The sequence below is a fragment of the Phocoena phocoena genome, chromosome 5 (assembly GCF_963924675.1).
Source record: "Phocoena phocoena chromosome 5, mPhoPho1.1, whole genome shotgun sequence".
NCBI classification, from domain to species: domain Eukaryota; kingdom Metazoa; phylum Chordata; class Mammalia; order Artiodactyla; family Phocoenidae; genus Phocoena; species Phocoena phocoena.
The window spans coordinates 32,363,004-32,383,157 of NC_089223.1; the positions used below are offsets into that span (position 1 = coordinate 32,363,004).

At 36.4% G+C, this 20,154-nt stretch overlaps 1 protein-coding gene across 1 annotated transcript in view; it reads left to right on the forward strand.

The window, feature by feature from the left end:
- Positions 1–20,154, forward strand: part of MND1 (meiotic nuclear divisions 1) — an 83,854-nt gene that overhangs the window by 7,692 nt on the left and 56,008 nt on the right. Inside the window, exons 2-4 of the mRNA XM_065878131.1 lie at positions 2,019–2,084; positions 5,400–5,457; positions 8,705–8,853. Of these exons, the coding sequence (XP_065734203.1) occupies positions 2,019–2,084; positions 5,400–5,457; positions 8,705–8,853 (273 nt within the window). The remainder of the gene's footprint in view (positions 1–2,018; positions 2,085–5,399; positions 5,458–8,704; positions 8,854–20,154) is intronic.

Genomic DNA, 20,154 nt, shown 5'->3' on the forward strand with positions numbered 1-20,154 from the left:
GGCTCGGGTAACAAGGTGGAATCTAACTGAACTCAAGATCCAGAACAGCAGGTTTGGGGAGTAGATGTGGGAGAGGAGAGGTCAGTTTAGACCTCCTGAGTTTGACGTCTATTCAGCAGACAGGTAGGTACGTGAGATTGGAGCTCAGGTGCCCACTTAATCCAATGATGTAAAGATTTGAGTTCTCAGCGTAGGTGTTTGTTAAAACCATGAAAGCAGGTGAGATCAAAGAAAAGGTGTGAGGGGAGAGGGGATCATTAGAGAAAGAACCCTGGGGAACTGCAGTATTTAAAATTGTGGACAGAGGGAAAAGAGAAAAAGATAAACTTTGAGGCTACTTATTTTACCTGTGCAACTCATCAAGGAACACTGGATAATTTGCTGTGGAAAGGGGTTAATGGGTTTCTAGACCATGTACTCTGGAATGCATTCAGAATGGCAATTCCAAATTCCTTTCCTTGTCTAGTGTAGGCTCTTGTTTCTGATGGAGTTTATAATTGGATAGGTTTATTATTGTTGGTTTATTTATGTCTGCTTTTTATGTGGTATAAAGTATTTTAGAGTTCTTACTAAACAATTTATGTTCCTCTATAATCCCATGCAATTTTTAAGAAAGGTGCAGATTACTTCAGAAACATTAGTGTGGAATCCTCCATGAGAGTACTAGAGATTATGGTTCTCGTTCTCTTTTGTTATTTTCTGTGAATATTTGCTTTGAGGAAATTTGGCGTTTTGAAAATTCAGACTTTAGCTTTAGGTATATACCCTATATAAAATATATGGTAAAATTTATTATTAAAATACATTTCAGTTACATCTTTTAAAAAATATTTATTTAAGTTTATTTTCTTTATTTTTTTGGCTGTGTTGGGTCTTTGTTGTGGCATGTGAGATCTTTTTCATTGCAGTGCATGGGCTCTTCATTGTGGCCTGCAGGTTTTCTCTCTCTAGTTGTGGCACGCAGGCTCCAGAGCACGTGGGCTCTGTAGTTTGCGGCATGCAGTCTCTCTCGTTGAGGCACGCGAGCTCAGTAGTTGTGGTGCGTGGGCTTAGTTGCCCCGCGGCATGTGGGATCTTAGTTCCCTGACCAGGGATTGAACCTGCATCCCTGGCATTGGGAGGCAGATTCTTTACCACTGGACCACCGAGTAAGTCCCTCAGTTACATCTTAATTATCTTAATTTCAAGTTAGCTAAAGGGTAGTGACAGGATAATAATAACCTGAAGTAGGCTTTCATTTTCTACTTGGACATGGTTTTCCTTCCTCCAGCCTTCCCTCCACAATGTCACCTAACTCTTATCTTGTCACTCCCTGCTTTAGAAATTGCTCAGTAGCTCCTCGTGGCCTGAAGTCAAGTCTGCTCTCTTTGGCTGGACAGTCAGCCTTCCATAATCTGGCCCCAGACAACCTTTCTTGTCTCATCTGCCACTCCATCTGCATACTCCACTTGTATAATAATCATCCCTGAGTGTTTGTCTTTCTGGAGCATTCCATGTACTTCTGTAACACTGTGCCTGTGTGTGATCTGTCCAGGACACCCTTCTCACCATTTCTCAACTTGCCCAAATCTTGTTCATCTCTAGCCTTCCTAGCTAACCCTCCTCCCTTTCCAGGGTGGAATTAATTTATTCTTTCCTGGGTAGCAATTTGTACATGTACCTGTTCATTAACTATAAGTAGTTATGTCTATTTATTTTCCTTGAGAGATTCTTTTGAAGGTAAATACAGTGACTTATTGGATCATTTGATAAATATTGAATTTCTACAAAATGCCAGGCACTGTCTCAGTCACAGTTCTTATTATTATACTGGCAGCACCTACCACAAGGCTTGGCATAAAGTAGTAGAGTTGTTAAAAATCCATCTTGAGGCCTCACTCTGAGAGTTATTAAACCTCTTGGTCTCAGATGAGACCATGCATTATTTCTGATAATGTTTTGAACCAAGTTGTCTTAAAAAGCATTGTTTTGTTTTGTTTTTTAATTGCACTGTTTACTTTTTAACTTTTGTGCTTTAGTCGAAGAAAAAAGGACTAAGTGCAGAGGAAAAGAGAGCCCGCATGATGGAAATATTTTTTGAGACGGTAAGTCATTTTCCTCAAGATTTTTAGTATTTTGTGTAATTTTCTCCTTAAGTTTATGTCATCCAGTGTTAACTGTACCTTTTTTTATTAGAAATCAATAGTGACCAATTTCCTAAAGAATGAATAAAATTCTACAAACACTTGTGGTTCCTGTGAGCTGTGGAGCATGAAAAAATCCTATCCCAGGGTTTGTAGAGTCTCTTCTATCCAGACTGCCCTATACTCTGGCACCATAATTAACTTTCTGAAGCATATATTTGATTGTGTCCCCTTTTACCTGAAAATAATAATGATAATAGCTCACATCTACTGAGTGCTTCCTAGGTGCCATTCACTATTCTAAGCACTTGGTGTAGTTATCTGATCTTATCCTTTTTAACCTTCTGAGATCCTCATTCTGCAGATCTGGACATCTGAGACACAGCCTAAGATACCAGCCCTGGATCTCAAAACAAGAAGTGATAGTAGTAGGATAAAAACCCAGGGGGGATCATCTGATTATAGAGATAGTGCTAAATACAGCCTCTTTACATTTATAAGCCTGCATATGGTATAACACACATGTGATGCTACATAGCCTCCTTAATTTACTCCAGTTATTCGTGCCTGCCACTAACAGGAAATATGTTTGAAGTTTCTGCTCCTAAGTGGCAGAACCAGGATTCAAACCCAGTCACCTGGCTTTAGAGCCTGTGTTCTGTACAGTGGCTTTTCTTGCTTCCAGGTTAAAATCCAAACTTTTGACCTACAAAAATATTAATTTCTTACGTCTTACCTCTTGACAGAACCTTCAAAGTCTGGTTTGGCCCCAACCTACTGGCTATTTTCATTATTTACAAATATCAATATGAAGAAGGTGGGGGAAACGGCAAAATAGAATGTAAAATTAATAAGTAATGATAATACTTGACATTTTCATTTTGATAATGCAGATTCTCAGTGAAACAAGTGAAGTATTGTGGGCACTTTTTTTTAAAACTGTTTGCCCTTTAAGCGAAATCTTACTAGTCTTACATACAATGACTTACTAAAAGTCATTGGCAATTCAGAACAGAGTATCATATTAATAATGATGATATGATTAGGACGATAAATTGATTACGTTTGTAGGTAAAGATTATGACTACTTATTCTGCTGAGCTGAAATATTTTTCCTATGGTCTTAGAGCAAGAAAAGTAGATTTAATTCCTAGCAGGCAGTGGAAAGCTGGGGAGAGTGGTGAGGGGAGTTAATTTGTTCTTTATGATATTGTTGGCTGTTTTTGATGAAAATTTTTTCAGCACTGCTCTCAGTGACATTAAGACACTAATGACTAAGGTACCGTGACTATAATGAGTATTAGAAGTTAAAGAAGTTCAGTAGTCAATGAGTTTTTAGGTAAAGATAGGAATTAATTGTATTAATTGATTGATTTCAGTTCATATATTCCTATACATATCAATTCATATGAATACATACATAGATTTATTTGAAGTTACTAATTCTTTGCCTGTTACACTTAGGAAGGACATGGCCACAGTACAGCTCAAAGGTAGAGAACTTGTACCTGACGTCTGTTTTACCTGATAGCTTTGTGACGTTAAGCAAGTTACTTGACCTAAGTCTCAGTTTCTTCATCTATTAAAAAGGCTAATAATAATTGTACCTAGTTCACAAAGTTGGTATGAGGATTGAATGAAATAATCTGTGTAAAACATTATAATGCTCAGGTCATAAGTGCTTAATTAAAAGTTATCTAACTTTATAACTGTGTGTCTTCCATGGTATCTTTACACATAGTTTTTTGTTTTTGAGAGCTAGAACCATTGTGTTCATCTCTCCTTTATTATCTCTGTTTAATGTAGGGGAGAATCAATATTTACTTGAGACCATTTTCTCTGTCCATTTAAATGACCACACTTTAGTCCTGAGGCTAGTTCTTTGCAAGCCCATTTATTTACATAGCAACCCCAGTGGGGCAGCCAGTATGTCTGGGGCTTTTCCTTGATAACTACATCTAGGCAGATGTCTCAATGAGTTCATGTTCTTTTTCCTAAGGTTTTTGCGAATAGGTTTGATTAATTGGGTTTTTTTTAACGCATTAGAGGCCTGAAGTTAGTAATTTACTACATGTTCTCTGAGACCCTACAGAATTCCCAGATGTGCAAAAATTTATTTCACATTCTAGGACCAATGACTTAGTATTTTCCTTAATTTACTAAATCTTAAGTGTACTGAGATGAAGTTACTTTTTTCAACATTTTATTATTAAAGATGAAAGAACTTCACTGTGAATACCTATATGCCCAGCTTAGATTCTGCCGTTAACATTTTATACTCTACTTGCTTTATCATATATATATATATTTTTTTTTTTTTTTTCATCTCTCCATTCCTTTATCCATCTATCAGTTCATCTTTTTTGCAGGGGGTTGTATATCTGGGCTACTGGTCTTTTGTCTGGTATGTTTTGTGAATATTGTCTAGTCAGTCAGTGCACTTGGGTGAGCAGAAGTTTTAAATTTTTATGATGTCTAATTTCCATCCTATTGAAGTTACCTTTTCAAGTTTATGTTGGAAGAAATAGATCCCAGATTTCCATAACACTAATCACAATAATTCTGTTCTAATTACTGAATACTTCAGTCTTTTCAAATATTTCACTTTTATTATCCAAGTTCTTTTTACCAGTTCAACCACAGCTTATTACAAGAAGAAAGGAGTATTCTGCATAGATTTTTTTTTCCAACCATAAGATTAAATATTCTCTGTGTATATCTTCCCGTAATGTTTTGCTTTGCATGTGGTGGACATGCAGCATGTATGGGTGAATGATGATAGACAGCCATAAATTGTATGTTTTTCTTACTTAGGTGTGGCTCTTCCATGAAACCTTAAATGTAAATAAATCTTGACAGCTGTCTGTTTTGCTTTTAGTTAGAACTGCTAATCTGTGATGTATGGTATATGCTAAGCAAAGCACTATTTGTGTTTTCTTCAAATCAAAGTGTCAGAGAAGCTGATTATCTCATGTTAACAAATGATTCATCATAACTAGATTTTATACTTCATTGGGAAGATGTTCGTTGCATTCTGCCCTCCAGTTACTTTAAAGAATTGTATGTTCATGCAAAATCTGTCCATTTTAGGTTCTGTTGAAGGTATTGAACAAGATAATTACAGTTTCTTCTAGCTCTAAAATTCTCGATTCTATTGCACTATTCACTTCCAGTCATAATTTTTTAGTACAATATTTCATAAACATAATTATGGTAAATGTAAATATATAGTAGAAAATAAATGCATGTTTTTCATCTTTCAACTCTTTTAAACAGAAAGATGTATTTCAATTAAAAGACATGGAGAAGATTGCTCCCAAAGAAAAAGGCATTAGTAAGTATCAAAAAATGTGCCAGAATGTTTTGGTAAATACCCATCACCTTTCCTGCAACAGTCTTTCACTTCATGGAAACATAAATTTCTAGAGATGAAGAATGTTTATAAAAGTCCCAATATAATGTTTCTGGGCCATGACCATGATTCTTGTGTTTGAAATATCTGCTCTAGGGAAACTACAGTGGAATATGCATGCATGCCTGTGTGTGCACACACATACATATACATACACACAATTACACACATTTATTTATTTATGGGTATAATTTACTTCAAAAGAAGTAAAAACTTCTTCATGTATGTTCTGGTATTTGTTAAATGTGATTTACATAGTGTATTAGTTTTCTACGGCTGCTGTAACAAATTACCATAAACTTAATTTCTACTTAACACAGTAGAAATTTATTTTCTCATAATCTGGAGGCCAGAAGTCTAAAATCAAGGTGTTGGCAGGGTTGGTTCCTTCTGGAAGCTCTGAGGGAGAATCCATGTTATGCTTCTCCTAGCTTCTCGTGGCTGCCCACAGTGCTTGGCTTATAGACACATCATTCTAATTTCTGCCTCTGCCTTCACATGGCCTTCCCCATTTTTTTTTTTTCTCCTCTTCTGTGTCTTATAAGGACACATGTCATTGGATTTGGGACCCATCCTAAATCCAGGATGATTTTATCATGAGGTCCTTAATTACCTCTCTATAGCACCTTTTCCAAAATAAGGTCACATTCACAGGTTCTGGAGGTTATCTTTTGAGGGGTCACTACATATGATATATATTTTTTTAAACCTTACTTTCTGATTATATAAGCTATACATGTTATTTTAACAGATTTGGAAATTATAAAGAATATAATAAAAATAAAAGTTGTTCATAATCCCTCTATTCTGAGATCACCATTGTTAACATTTTGGTGTATTTTGATATCTTATTCTTAGGTTCTGTTTATCTGTGTTTGTATGTATCTGTCCATTTCTCTGAGAGGGAACCATGCTGCATATACAGTTTTGTGTTCGTGTATTTTTCCATATACCATCATATCATCTACACTTTCCTATGTCATTTGCTTTAAAAAAAATGATTTACAACATCTGCATCTCCTAATGTTTCATCCTGTGGCCACCCACTGTGCCATAATTTGCTTAGCCCATTAGCTACTGTTGACCATCTAGGTTGTTACCAAATTTTGCTGCTAAAATTAATGTGTAATTAACATGCCATCCATAAATTTTTTCTAAGACTTATTTTTTAGAGTATTTTTAGGTTCACAGCAAAATTGAGAGGAAGGCACAGTATTTCTCCTATACTTCCTGCCCCCACACATGCATAATTTCCCCTATTATCAAAATCATTTACCATCGTACATTTGTTACAGTTGACAAACCTGCATGGACACATCATAATCACACTAAGTCCATAATTTACATTAGCATTCACTCTTAGTGTTGTACATTCTATGGGTTTGGACAAAAATGTGTAATGACACGGATCCATAATTACGGTGTCATTATGGTATCATACACCATATTTTCACTGCCCCAAGAATCCTCTGCGCTTCTCCACCTATTCACCCCTTCCTCTCCCCCTGCTGTAAACTGTTTTTCAAATCTCATATTACTTCATTAAGAAATGTCCCCAGAAATAGAATAGAAAAAGAGACTTGTCTAGTTTTAGGCTTTTTATGTGTGTTCTCAAATCGCCTTCAGGAAAGGCTATTATACCCAAATTCGTTTCTCAGAACTATTTTCATTTTTAGAATTCTTTGACATTTCATTTCAGTTTGTACTTCTTTATACATGAGGTTGAATGTTTTGCATTTGGTGTAGACTTTATTTTTTTATTTATTAAATCTTTAAATATTTAATAGATTTTATTAAATTGGGGGATCTGCTCTAGGAAAAATTAAAATGGACTTTAAAATATGGATAATTTCTTGGTATAGTTTTATTTGATAGAAAGTAAGAATGGTTTATAATTTCAGACATTTGTGAAATATGACTTTGTATTTTTACATGCTATTTAAAAAACTCTTTTCTGATTTTTAATCTTACGCCTAACCATAACATCCAATATATTTATTTATTTATTGTTTAATTTTATATAGTAGTTTTGTTTTAGTTTCCTTAGCAAGAAAGGTAATACATGTTCATTGTTGGAAAAAAATATGAAAAATAAGCAAGAGGAAGGAAATAAAAATTGCCTCTTAACCTTAATTCAAGATAACTACTGTCACATAAGTGCATACTGTCTTTTAACTTACTTTTCTATATAATACATTTTGGATGTATATATACCCAGGCCATTAAATATTTATAATGTAAATTTAATGAATGCATTGTATATCATTACAAAAAAAGTACTTTTGAGTCCCATTATTGTACTGATTTCCAGGGTTTTGCTATTGAAAACAGTGCTTTGACAAGCATCCTTATACATATCCATCATTATTTTCTTTAGCTGAATTTATAAAAGTGAAATTTTTGCATAAGAGATATGCATAAACCTAAGGTTTTAGGTACATATTGCTACATTTTTCCACCCATGTTGAGAGTACCCATTTCCCTGAATCCTTTAATTACAATTTTTAGTGTTTTAAATTTGGTAGTCGAGAGATCGTATCTCATGCTTTATTTTGCATTTCTTCAATTATTAGTGGGTTTGAACATTTTTCATGTTTATTGACGATATTATTACAAATATCGTACATTTTTAAAAATATTTATTTATTTTATTTATTTTTTTGGCTGTGTCGGGTCTTAGTTGCAGCATGTGGGCTCTTCGTTGTGGTGCATGGGCTTCTCTCTAGTGTGGCGTGTAGGTTTTCTCTCTCTAGTTGTGGCGCATGGGCTTCAGGGCGCATGGGCTCTAGTTTGCGGCACGCAGGCTCTCTAGTTGAGGCACGCGAACTCAGTAGTTGTGGCACGGGCTTAGTTGCCCCCGGCATGTGGGATCTTAGTTCCCCAACCAGGGATTGAACCCGCGTCCCCCCTGCATTGGAAGGCGGATTCTTTACCACTGGACCACCAGGGAAGTCCCTGACCATACATATTTTATAGATGCCCATTGATCTATTTTATTTTTCTGTTGGAGTATTTGTCTTCTTTTGTTATTATTTTTAAAAGCTCCTTATTTATTAACTTATTGACTCAATCTATAATATTTATTGCAAGTGTTTCCCCAGTTATTGACCTTTTAATTTGATTTATGATGTGTCTTAATATGAAGTCTTTAAAAAATTATCTCTCCTAGCTGCTATGTCAGTAAAAGAAGTCCTTCAAAGCTTGGTTGATGATGGTATGGTTGACTGTGAGAGAATTGGAACATCTAATTATTATTGGGCTTTTCCAAGTAAAGCTCTTCACGCCAGGAAACGTAAGCTGGAGGTTCTGGAATCTCAGGTACACCACCACAATTTTTTTTTTTAATATTTATTTATTTATTTGGCTGCATCAGGTCTTAGTTGCAGCATGAGGAATCTTTAGTTATGGCATGTGGGATCTAGTTCCCTGACCAGGGATTGAACCCAGGCCCCCTGCATTGGGAGCATGGAGTCTTAACCACTGGACCACCAGGGAAGTCCCACCACCACCACAATTTAAAATAATAGATTTGCTTTGTAAGAAAGAAATTTGTTTTACTTAATCCTCTTTTCATTTAGTGGCTTCCGTTAAATTTTTAATATGCATTGTGGTACCATGACAATAACCCCATAAACAAGATGGCTACTAAGTGACTAATGGGCAGGATACACTGGACAAAGGGATGACTCATGTCCCATGTGGTATGAAGCAGGAAGGTGCAACGTTTCATCATGCTGCTCAGAATGGCATGCAATTTAAAACTTATGAATTATTTATTTCTGGAATTTTCCGTCTAATATTCTCAGACTGTGATTGACCACAGGTAACTGAAACCATGGAATATGAAACCACAGATATGAGGGAACTACTATATAGGCAAGGAATGAAACTTTAGGGAAAGGGGCTGTGGACTTGTTTTGGGGTGAAGGGAGAAAGAATCCCGATTTTTCTGGAAGATGACAAGAACAGGAAAAGTTATACAACAATAGTAAAGTAAATTAATTTCTCTCTGTTTAGAGGTTATGTGAGATTGTGTTTCTTCACAGGAAAATCCTCCTGAAACACCGCTTTTTAAAATGATGCTCCTGGGTTTAAGAAGGTTCAACTTTATGGGGAGCCTTCTTTCAGTCAGTGTTCTTAATTACAAGCAACACAAACTAACTCTGGCTGACATTAGCAGAAAAGAAATTTATTGAAAGATATAAGATAGACTTCCAGAATCATGGGGAAGGGTGGACACACAGTTCTAAAAGTAGGCAGGAACTGAGGGAGGATACACAGCCAGACCACAGCCAGAACACACCACGAAGCCTTTCTGGTGAGGATACTGGTGCCTCAAACGCTGCACCGAACTCTATTGACATTGCTGACCTCAGAAGATAACTCCACTGGCACTCCTGGCTGAAGAACCAGATGTTGCTGCCACCAAAATAAAACAAACAAACAAAAAACCACCAAGAAACTTCTGTACCAGCTCACAATTCTGGAGGTACATGAGACTGGCCAAGCCTCGACCGTGTGCCCACACTCTAGTTATCAGGGGAACTGGGGAAGTAAATAATTGGGGTTTCTAGTTTCTATGGTGGGAGGTAGCTGCCTCCTTTTGGTGCCTGCAATTCGCCAAAGTAGGAAGGGGGTTTGGATCCTCCCATGATAGATACATACCCACAAAATAAATCAAGTGAAAAAGAACACAGGATTTGAAGTCAAAATAACAACAGATTTATTGGATACTTACTTTCCTTGGTGTGCCAGATACTGTTCTAGGCATTTGGAATCCATTAGCGAACAAAGAATGGAAGCAGGAAACCAGGTAGTTAAGTTCTTGGAATCATCCAGCTATGAAGTAATGGTGGTTTGAACCAAGGTCATAGCAACCCACCTACACCCCCTCAGCCCTAGGCAACCACTAATTTACTTTCTGTGTCTACAGATTTCCTTGTTCTGGATATTTCATATGAATGGAATCACATAATATGTGTCTTTCTTGACTTGCTTCTTTCATTTAGCATAATGTTTTCATGGTTAATACATGCTGTAATATGTATCCGTATTTCATTCCTTTTTACGGCCAAATAATATTCCATTATTTGGATATACCACATTTTGTTTGTCTCCTCATCAGTTGATGGCCATTTATGTTATTTCCACCTTTTGACTGTTAGGAATAATGCTGCTATAAAATTTCATGTACAAGTTTTTATGTGGACATATGTTTTTATTTCTCTTGGGAATTTCTGGGTCATGATAACATTATATTTCATTGATTGAAGAACTTCCAGACTGTTTTCTAAAGTAGCTGCACCATTTTGCATTCCCACCAGTAGTGTATGAGGCTTCCAGTTTCATCACATCCTCACCAAAACTTGTTGTTACCTGACTTTTTGATTCCAGCCATCCTAGTGGGTTTGAAGTGGTATCTCATTATGGTTATGACTTTCATTTCCCTTATGACTAATCATGAGCATCTTTTCATATGTTTACTGGCCATTTGTATATCTTCCTTAGAGAAATGCCCATTCAGGTCCTTTGCCCATGTCTCATCTCTTAGACACGATGCTGCATTTTTAAAATTATTATTAGAGTATCGTTGATTTATAATGTTGTGTTAGTTTCAGGTGTACAGCCAAGTGAATCAGTTATATGTGTGTTTGTGTGTGTGTGTGTGTGTAATCTTTTTCAGATTCTTTTCCATTACAGTTTATTATAAGATATTGAATATAGTTCCCTGTGCTATACAGTAGGAGCTTGTTGCAATCTATGATGATGCATTTTGTTTCCTTGCTAGGAAACAACATGCATATTCATCACTCAGGATTGTTTTTTAAACTTAGTTATGCAATTAAAAACTTTATACAGGGTAATTTATTTTTAGGCCTTGTTACATTTTCCGGTCTTCATGACTTTTTGTTCTTGCTTTTACTCCCCTTGAGACTTCCCTCGTCTTTCCTTTCTACCTAGCCAGTTCTAAACATCTCCCCTCAGAAACCTTCTCAAGCTCCCATAGCTTACTGTGTTCTTGCCCTTCTATAAACTCCTGCAATATTTTTGGTTTTACCATAAATAAAATGTATGACTTTGGCAAATACTGCTGGTTGCCTGTCTAATAAACATTGCCCCCTTCTTCATTACTAACAAAACATTTACTATGCTGAGGGAGCAGTGTGTCTTGCTAAAAAATGTTTATCTTCCCAGATTCCCTTGCATCTAAGAATGGCAGTGGGAAACACTTTTGATGAATGAGATGTAAGTGGAAGACTAGCTTGAGGTTTCTGAGAAAATGTTCACTTTCCTGATAAAGGCAAAACCCCTTCTTCTTATCTGTGATATGGACATGAGATCATATTGTGATCCTAAGGTAACAAGTGTTAGGATGAAGACATTCCCTAAGAATGGCCGGACCTGGATTAAAAGGTTTGGGTCTCTGGTGGCATTTTTGACACACTGCACTAGCCTTAGACTGCCTTACCTCTGGACTTCAAATTGCATAAGAAAATTAAGCCCCCGTTTAATGTAGTTTTAGTCAAATACTCTCTTTGTATTCTAAAAGTATATATCCAAAATGGCTAAATATGCTTTGAAGACTTTTTTTATATAAATGTGACTTAGATCTTGTATTAGTTATCTACTGCTGGAACAGAACTGCATACCCAAAACTTCATGGCTTAAAGAAACAAACATTCGTATCTCACAGTTTCTGTGGATCAGGTTTAGTGAGGCTCAAAGTCTCACATGAGGCTGTAGTTTAGTTAGGCTCAGAGTCTCACATGAGGCTGTAGTCAAACTGTTGGCCAGGGCTGCATTCTCATCAGAAGGCTCATCTGGGAGAAGATTTACTTCTGAATTCAATCTTAATGGTTATTGAATTTAGTTCCCTACAGGCTATGGGGCTGAGGTCTTCAGTTCCTGGAAGGCTATTGGACTGATGGCCTTAATTCCTTGATAGCTTTTAGCCAGCTGCCTCCCTTGTTCCTTATATCATGGGCTTCTCCATAGGACAGCTCACAATGTGGCAGCTGCCTTTCCTCAGAGGAAATGTGTGTGGAGAGTCCAAGACAGAAGCCACAGGGTTTTTTGTATCTTAATCTTGGAAATGACATCCCATCACCTCTGCCTCATTCCATTCCCTAGCAACAAATCATTAAATTTCATATTCAAGGAAAGATTATACATGGGCATAAATACCAAGAGGCAAGGATCATTAGGACCATCTTAGAAGATACATATCACAGATTTTTCATTCTTTTTATTTCCCAAATGCATAAATCTTATCTTTTTGATTATTTTTTTAAAAAAGCTTTATTGAGGATTGAGATACCCAAATTTCTCATATTTAAAATTTATATACTGATAAGTTCTTTTTGGTTTTTTTGTGTTTTTTTGCGGTATACGGGCCTCTCACTGCTGTGGCCTCTCCCATCGCAGAGCACAGGCTCCAGATGCGTAGGCTCAGCAGCCATGGCTCATGGGCCCAGCCGCTCTGCGGCATGTGGGATCTTCCTGGACCGGGACACAAACCCATGTCCACTGCATTGACAGGCAGACTCTCAACCACTGTGCCACCAGGGAAGCCCTATACTGATAAGTTTTGACATATATATACTTCCATGGAACCATCACCACCATCCAGATAAGGAGCATACCCATCACCCCTAAAATTTTCTTCATTCCCCTTTTTAATCTTTGTCTCCTGCCCACCACCCTCCCCCACCCCCCAACACACACACACTGCTTCCCTTGCCCCCATCCCCAGGCAACCACTGATTTGCCTTCTGCCATTATACATTAGTTTATATTTCCTAGAATTTTATATTAAGAGAATCATGCACTATATACTCTATTTCCTGGCTTCTTATACTTAGCATAACTAAGATGTATCCATGTTGCTGTATATTATTACTCATGCATTTTTGTTGCTGAATGGTATTTCATTGTATAGATATACAACAGTTGTTTACCTGTTGATGGACATTTGGGGGTTTTGTTTGTTGTAGTTTGGAGTTATTATAAATAAAGCTTCTATGAATATTCATATATGTCTTTGTATGAGCATATGTTTTCATTTATATTGTGTAAATACCTAGGGACGGAATGGCTGGATCATATGTTAGTTGTATGTATAAATTTTTAAGAGATTGCCAAGACTGTTTTCCAAAGCGCCTGTGCCATTTTAGGTTCCTACCAACAGTGTATGAGAGTTCTGGTCTCTCCACAACCTCATTAATACTTGGTATGATACCCATTCTAATAAGTATGTAGTGTTATCTTGTGGTTTTAGTTTCCATTTCCCCGGTGACTAGCAATGTTAAGTATTTTGCATGTGTTTGTTTGTCATCCATATATCTTCATTGATGAAGTGTCTGTATACAGATCTTTTGCCTTTTTAAAAATCTATGTTTGTTTTTATTATTAAGTTTAGATAGTTCTTTGCACATCCTGGGTACAAATCCTTTATCACATAAATGCTTTCCAAATGTTTTCTTCCAGTCAGTGATTCGTTTTTTTTGTTTTATTAACTGTGTTTAGGAGAGTTGAAGTTTTAAGTTTTTAGGGAAGTCCAGTTTATTAACTTGTTTCTTTATGGTTGGTGTTTCTGGTATTGTTTCTTACCTTCTTCCAGACAGTTATTCATACCTGAAACTAGCCATAACAGGTGCTGATTAAGCATTTCTTTTTTGACTTTGTAAACCAGAGATAATCTGGCCAAATGTACGCTTTTCATTTCTTCGCCTCTGGATTTAACATAATCTCTATTTAGCAAGTGAAGGAGTTTGGCATAAAAAGTAAGCAAGAGATTCTTGCTAGTGTAGTGAATCTATTTTTAATAAATGAACTTAATATCATTGTTTATTTATTCTGAATGAGGGATAAGATATTCTAATTCGTTGTTGTCAATAAACTCCTTTCCCTACTGGTCTGAGAGTTGGCTTCCAGTGTGTTTGGTGACATACTCCTATCCCTGCAGCCCCATGTACAAGCTGGAGGTCAAAGGTTAATCTCACACACTTGCTCAGAAGTCACACTTCAAGTCATAGGCAGTAGGTCCTATACCTTCTGTTCTCAGCACTGCAGAGTGAGATTTTGATATCATTCATAAAAGATTGATATCACTTAGTATTTGCTATAAATATTTAAAAAAACACACACAAAAAAAACCTTAGTACTGAGAAGCAAGAAGAACTACAATCCTGCAGCCTGTGGAACAAAAACCACATTCATAGAAACATAGACAAGACGAAAAGGCAGAGGGCTATGTACCACATGAAGGAATGAGATAAAACCCCAGAAAAGCAACTAAATGAAGTGGAGATAGGCAACATTCCAGAAAAAGAATTCAGAAAAATGATAGTGAAGATGATCCAGGACCTCGGAAAAAGAATGGAGGCGGAGATCGAGAAGATGCAAGAAATGTTTAACAAAGGCCTAGAAGAATTAAAAACAAACAGAGATGAACAATAAAATAACTGAAATGAAAACTACACTAGAAGGAATCAATAGTAGAATAACTGAGGCAGAAGAACGGATAAGTGACCTGGAAGACAGAATAATGGAAATCACTGCTGCGGAACAGAATAAAAAAAAAAGAATGAAAAGAAATGAAGGCAGCCTAAGAGACCTATGGGACAACATTAAACGCAGCAACATTCGCATTATAGGGGTCCCAGAAGGAGAAGAGAGAGAGAAAGGACCCGAGAAAATCTTTGAAGAGATTATAGTCGAAAACTTCCTTAACATGGGAAAGGAAATAGCCACCCAAGTCCAGGAAGCGCAGAGAGTCCCATACAGGATAAACCGAAGGAGAAACATGCCGAGACACATAGGAATCAAATTGGCAAAAATTAAAGACAAAGAAAAATTACTGAAAGCAGCTAGGGAAAAACAACAAATAACATACAAGGGAACTCCCATAAGGTTAACAGCTGATTTCTCAGCAGAAATTCTGCAAGCCAGAAGGGAGTGGCATGATATACTTAAAGTGATGAAAGGGAAGAACCTACAACCAAGATTACTCTACCCGGCAAGGATCTCATTCAGATTTGATGAAGAAATCAAAGGCTTTACAGACAAGCGAAAGCTAAGAGAATTCAGCACCACCAAACCAGCTCTACAACAAATGCTAAAGGAACTTCTCTAAGTGGGAAACACAAGAGAAGGACCTACAAAAAAAAACCCAAAACAATTAAGAAAATGGTCATAGAAACATACATGTCAATAATTACCTTAAACATGAATGGATTAAATGCTCCAACCAAAAGACACAGGCTTCCTGAATGGATACAAAAACAAGACCTGTATATATGCTGTCTACAAGAGACCCACTTCAGACCTAGGGACACATACAGACTGAAAATGAGGGGATGGAAAAAGATATTCCATGCAAATGGAAATCAAAAGAATGCTGGAAAAAAAAAAAAAAAAAGAATGCTGGAGTAGCAATAATCATATCAGATAAAACAGACTTTAAAATAAACAGTGTTACAACAGACAAGGAAGGCCACTACATAATGATCAAGGGATCAATCCAAGAAGAAGATATAATAATTATAAATATATACGCACATAGGAGCACCTCAATACATAAGGCAACTGCTAACAGCTATAAAAGAGGAAATCAACAGTAACACAATAATAGTGGGGGAATTTAACACCTCACTTACATCAATGGACAGATCATCCCGACAGAAAATTAATAAGGAAACACAAGCTTTAAATGACACAGTAGACCAGATAGATTTAATTGATATTTATAGGACATTCCATCCAAAACCAGCAGATTACACTTTCTTCTCAAGTGCGCACAGAACATTCTCCTGGATAGATCACATCTTGGGTGACAAATCAAGCCTCAGTAAATTTAAGAAAATTGAATCATATCAAGCATGTTTTCTGACCACAACACTATGGGATTAGAAGTGAATTACAGGGGAAAGAACGTGAAAAACACAATCACATGGAGGCTAAACAATATGTTACTAAATAACCAAGAGATCACTGAAGAAATCAAAGAGGAAATCAAAAAATACCTAGAGACAAATGACAATGAAAGCACAACGATCCAAAACCTATGGGATGTAGCAAAAGAGGGAAGTTTATAGCTATACAAGCCTACCTCAAGAAACAAGAAAAATCTCAAATAAACAATCTAACCTTACACCTAAAGGAACTAGAGAAAGAAGAACAAACAAAACCCAAAGTTAGCAGAAGGAAAGAAATCATGAAAATCAGAGCAGAAATAAATGAAATAGAAACAAAGAAAACAATAGCAAAGATCAATACAACTAAAAGCTGTTTTTTTGAGAAGATAAACAAAATTGATAAACTATTAGACAGACTCATCAAGAAAAAGAGGGAGAGGACTCAAATCAATAAAATTAGAAATGAAAAAGGAGAAGTTACAACAGACACCACAGAGATACAAAGCATCCTAAGAGACTACTACAAGCAACTCTATGCCAATAAAATGGACAACCTGGAAGAAATGGACAAATTCTTAGAAAGGTATAACCTTCCAAGAATGAACCAGGAAGAAATAGAAAATATGGACAGACCAATCACAAGTAATGAAGTTGAAACTGTGATTAAAAATCTTCCAACAAACAAAAGTCAAGGACCAGATGGCTTCACAGGTGAATTTTATCAAACATTTAGAGAAGAGCTAACACCTATCTTCCTCAAACTCTTCTTAAAAATTGCAGAGGAAGGAACACTCTCAAACTCATTCTATGAGGCCACCATCACCCTGAGAGCAAAACCAGACAAAGATACTACAAAAAAAGAAAATTACAGACCAATATCTCTGATGAATATAGATGCAAAAATCCTCAACAAAGTACTAGCAAACACAATCCAACAGCACATTAAAAGGATCATATACCATGATAAAGTGAGATTTACCCCAGGGATGCAAGGATTCTTCAATATATGCAAATCAATCAATGTGATACACCATATTAGCAAACTGGAGAATAAAAACCATATGATCATCTCAATAGATGCAGAAAAACTTTTGACAAAATTCAACACCCATTTATGATACAAACTCTCCAGAAAGTGGGAATGGGGGAACGTACCTCAACATAGTAAGGGCCATATATGACACACCCACAGCAAACATCATTCTCAATGGTGAAAACTGAGAGCATTTCCTCTAAGATCAGGAACAAGACAAGGATGTCCACTCTCACCACTCTTATTCAACATAGTTTTGGAAGTCCTAGCCACAACAATCAGAGAAGAAAAAGAAATAAAAGGAATACAAATTGGAAAAGAAGAAGTAAAAGTGTCACTGTTTACAGATGACATGATACTATACATAGAGAATCCTAAATATGCCACCAGATAACTACTAGAGCTAATCAATGAATTTGGTAAAGTAGCAGGATACAAAATTAATGCACAGAAATCTCTTGCATTCCTATACACTGATGATGAAAAATCTGAAAGAGAAATTAAGGAAACACTCCCATATACCATTGCAACAAAAAGAATAAAATACCTAGGAATAAACCTACTCTAGGAGACAAAAGACCTGTATGCAGGAAACTATAAGACACTGATGAAAGAAATTAAAGATGATAGCAACAGATGGAGAGATATACCATGTTCTTGGATTGGAAGAATCAATATTGTGAAAATGAGTATACTACTCAAAGCAATCTACAGATTCAGTGCAATCCCTATCAAATTACCAATGGCATTTTTTACAGAACTAACACAAAAAATCTTAAAATTTGTATGGAGGCACAAAAGAGCCCGAATAGCCAAAGCAGTCTTGAGGGAAAAAAACTGATGGAGGAATCAGACTCCCTGACTTCAGACTATACTACAAAGCTACAGTAATCAAGACAATATGGTCCTGGCACAAAAACAGGAACATAGATAAATGCAACAAGATAGAAAGTCCAGAGATAAACCCATGCACCTATGGTCAACTCATCTATGGCAAAGGAGGCAAGGATATACAATGGAGAAAAGACAGTCTCTTCAATAAGTGGTGCTGGGAAAACTGGACGGCTACATATAAAAGAATGAAATTAGAACACTCCCTAACACCATACACAAAAATAAACTCAAAATTGGATTCAAGACGTAAATGTAAGGCCAGACACTGTAAAATTCTTAGAGGAAAACATAGGAAGAACACTCTTTGACATAAACCACAGCAAGATCTTTTTGATCCACCTCCTAGAGTAATGGAAATAAAAACAAATGAGACCTAATGAAACTTCAAAGCTTTTGCACAGCAATGGAAACCATAAACAAGACAAAAAGACAACCCTCAGAATGGGAGAAAATATTTGCAAAACGAATCAACGGACAAAGAATTAATCTCCAAAATATATTAACAGCTCACGCAGCTCAATATTAAAAAAACAAACAACCCAATCCAAAAATGGGCAGAAGACCTAAATAGACATTTCTCCAAAGAAGACATACAGATGGCCAAGAAGCACATGAAAAGCTGCTCAACATCACTCATTATTAGAGAAATGCAAATCAAAACTACAATGAAAAAAAAACTATAATGAGGTGTCACCTCACACCAGTTTGAATGGGCATCATCAGAAAATCTGAAAACAACAAATGCTGGAGAGGGTGTGGAGGAAAGGGCACCCTCTTGCACTGTTGGAGGGAATGTAAATTGATACAGCCACTATAAAGAAGAGTATGGAGGTTCCTTCACAAAGTAAAAATAGAATTACCATATGATCCAGCAATCCCACTACTGGGCATATACCCAGAGAAAACCATAATTCAAAAAGACACATGCACCCCAGTGTTCACTGCAGCCAGGTCATGGAAGCAACCTAAATGCCCATTGACAGATGAACCGATAAAGAAGTTGTGGTACATATATACAATGGAATATTACTCAGCCATAAAAAGTAACGAAATTTGGTCATTTGTTGAGATGTGGTTGGATCTAGAGACTGTTATGCAGAGTGAAGTAAGTCAGAAAGAGAAAAACAAATATCGTATATTAATGCATATATGTGGAAGCTAGAAAAATGGTACAGATGAACCAGTCTGCAGGGCAGAAATTGAGACACAGATGTAGAGAAGAAACGTATGGACACCAAGGGGGGAAAGCGGCGGGGGTGGTAGTGGTGGTGGTGTGCTGAATTGGGCAATTGGGATTGACATGTATACACTGATGTGTATAAAATGGATGACTAATAAGGACGTGCTGTATAAAAAATAAAATAAAATTCAAAAATTAAAAAAGAAACTCAGTACCATTTCACCAACCTAAACCTACTTTATTCTCTCACTGAAATTTAAGAGGGAATGTCAGTATTATACTATGCCCCTCAACCATGGCTTTGAAGGGCGCTCATCATTTTAGAGAAGCAATATGGCTTAATGGGAAGAGAAGTAGTTAGAAATCAAACATGGATTAAAATCACAGTTTCACTTTTTACTAGTTGTAAGTATCTTGGAAAAATTTCTTAAGCTCTTTGAAACCTTTAAAGTTTCCCAATTTGTAAAAAAATGTTTATATCTACTTCAAAGGGTTGAGTGGATTAAGTGGTGTATGTAAAGTGCCAGTGTACATAGGCACTCAGTTATGTAGTGGCTGGAGATTTGACTAAATTAGTACTCACCCAGGAGTACTAA